The 2,375-nt window shown below is 40.9% G+C and overlaps 1 protein-coding gene across 1 annotated transcript in view; it reads right to left on the bottom strand.

Annotated features, from left to right (window-relative positions):
* Positions 1 to 233: 233 nt before the first annotated feature.
* LOC135213283 (uncharacterized) overlaps positions 234 to 2,375 on the bottom strand; it is a 73,549-nt gene continuing 71,407 nt past the window's right edge. The window contains exon 5 of the mRNA XM_064247265.1: positions 234 to 418. Coding sequence (XP_064103335.1) covers positions 234 to 418 — 185 coding nt within the window. The remainder of the gene's footprint in view (positions 419 to 2,375) is intronic.

Raw genomic sequence — 2,375 nt, 5'->3', positions numbered from 1 at the left:
CCCTAAGAGAGCTGAAAATCAGCTCGGTTGTCTGGTTAAACTACTTTTATAATAATAATAATAATAATAATCTTAATAATAATAATAATATGTTCAGCTCCCCACAGGGATGATTCCCTCTCTGGCGGGCCCTTGTGCGTTCTCTAAATACGTGGCTTCTTATATTTTATGATAATTGTCTTTTAGTGTTTTCTCATCAGTATCGTAACTTCCTGCATTTGTTAATTTTCTTCTCAAGTGTTCTCGCCCCTGTGGGGCAGGTTGCCCAGCAAGGCATTTTCGCCCTGGTCCTTGTTGGAGGAGTCCTCTGTTGGAGGATAGTTTGATTTGTTCTCGCCTCTGTGGGGCAGGTTGCCCAGCAAGGCATTTTCGCCCTGGAGAGTCCTTCTGTTGGAGGAATGTTTGATTTGTCTCGCCTCTGTGGGGCAGGTTGCCCAGCAAGGCATTTTCGCCCTGGAGAGTCCTTCTGTTGGAGGAATGTTTGATTTGTCTTGAATAATCGTAAATGTCTAATAAGTAGTTATATATTTAAGTAGTGCACTTCAGGCGTTACTAAAGATTCTTTGCAGCGTTGCTTCGGTCCTATAGCAGCAACTCCTTTCATTCCGTTTACTGTACCTCCATTCATATTATCTTTCTTCCGTCTTGCTGTCCACCCTCTCCCAACAATTAGTTCATAATGCAGCTGCTTTGAGGTTTTCTTCCTGTTACACCTTTCAAAGTTCCTAGTTGGACGAGTGGTGAACGTGCTCGCCTACCGATTCGGTAGTCGCGAGTTCGATCTTAGCTCTGCCAACGTGGAATCAGAGAAATGTATTTCTGGCGATTAGAAATTCATTTCTCGATATAATTTGGTTCGGATCCCACGATAAGCTGTAGGTCACGTTGCTATAGGTAACCAATTGGTTCCTAGCCACGTTAAAATAACGAATCCTTAGGGCCAGGCCTAGGAGAGCTGTTAGTCAGCTCGGTGATTTGGTTAAATTAAGATTTACTTAACTTTTTACACCTTTCAAACCTACCTACTCTCAATTTCCTTTCCAGCGCTGAATGATCTCATAGGTTCTAGTGCTTGGCCTTGGGCCGGAACTCTCTATATTCCATTCCAATCCTTAATTTATCTTGGCTCATTTATTATTGGCCTAGACTCTCTGTACGCAGTAACTCTTCCCAATGAAGAGGACAGCCATTGGAACATCACTTAAGGTCGGAGGTGACTCTGGGCTGTTGACTCTCAATTGATGGTCAAGCGAAGGAAACCCATTAAAGGAGCAGCCAACTGTTAAAGGATCCAGCCAGTGATGCGAAGCGTTTGCTTCCTTGAGGGTCCTTGTAGACGGAGTTCCCTACACCTCTGCTTCACCCGTCGGTGTTTTTTTTTTTTTTTTTTTTTTTTCTTTTTTTTTTTCTCTGGCGTCTTGGTCCGCACTTCACCTTATTTCTCTCTCTCTCTCTCTCTCTCTCTCTCTCTCTCTCTCTCTCTCTCTCTAGACGCTTGGCTGGTTGACTGTGGACCGCTGGGAACCCTCCCCAGGACAAAGATTTGGGATTTTGTGACTCATTTTTAATAAAACGTTTTCCATTGAAAGTCATACTTAAATTGAAAGTGTTTTGGTGAAATTGTAAATGATAGACCCGTCTATTTTCCTCCAAAAAAACTTGGTCCCTCCCCCGCACCCGTTACACAACTCGGTGCTACGACGGGGACGGTTAAAAGATCCTATCTATCCGAATCGTCTATATTTGGTATTGCCTGTTACTTCACGCTTGCTCTGTTGAACAAATAATTCACCCTGCAGCTATTCCCCAGTTGGTAACCCAAGTTTGTTCACTTTATTTTGTAGGAGGTGGATGGAAACTACATTAATTTGACTTTATTTTATTGGAGGTGGATGGACACTGAATTGATTTAATATTATTTTATTGGACGTGGAGGGAAACTGGATTAATTTTACCTTATTTTATTTGAGGTGGATGGAAACTGAATTGATATTACCTTATTTTTGGAGGTGGATGGAAACTGAATTGATATTACCTTAATTTTGGAGGTGGATGGAAACTGAATTTATTTTTCATTATTTTATTTGTGGAGGGAAACTGAATTAATTTTACCTTATTTTTAGAGGTTGATGGAAACTGAATAGAGTTTACCTTATTTTACTTGAGGTGGATGGAAACAATTAATTTTACCTTAACCACTGCTGCTACTCTCTCATTTTTATAACTATAGTTATAAGCACTTGTTCTGTTGTTATTAATAAGAGCGGACAACGGAGACCGAAAATCCCCTATTTCATTTTTCTCACAATATCAAATCCCTTTTTTTGCAAGTGACTGGGTCCACCCAATTTCGATGACATATCTCTATAAGTGGT

The sequence above is a fragment of the Macrobrachium nipponense genome, chromosome 42 (assembly GCF_015104395.2).
Source record: "Macrobrachium nipponense isolate FS-2020 chromosome 42, ASM1510439v2, whole genome shotgun sequence".
Taxonomy (NCBI): domain Eukaryota; kingdom Metazoa; phylum Arthropoda; class Malacostraca; order Decapoda; family Palaemonidae; genus Macrobrachium; species Macrobrachium nipponense.
Note: the sequence above shows the minus strand (reverse complement) of the source record. Positions and strands in the feature narration are given on the sequence as shown.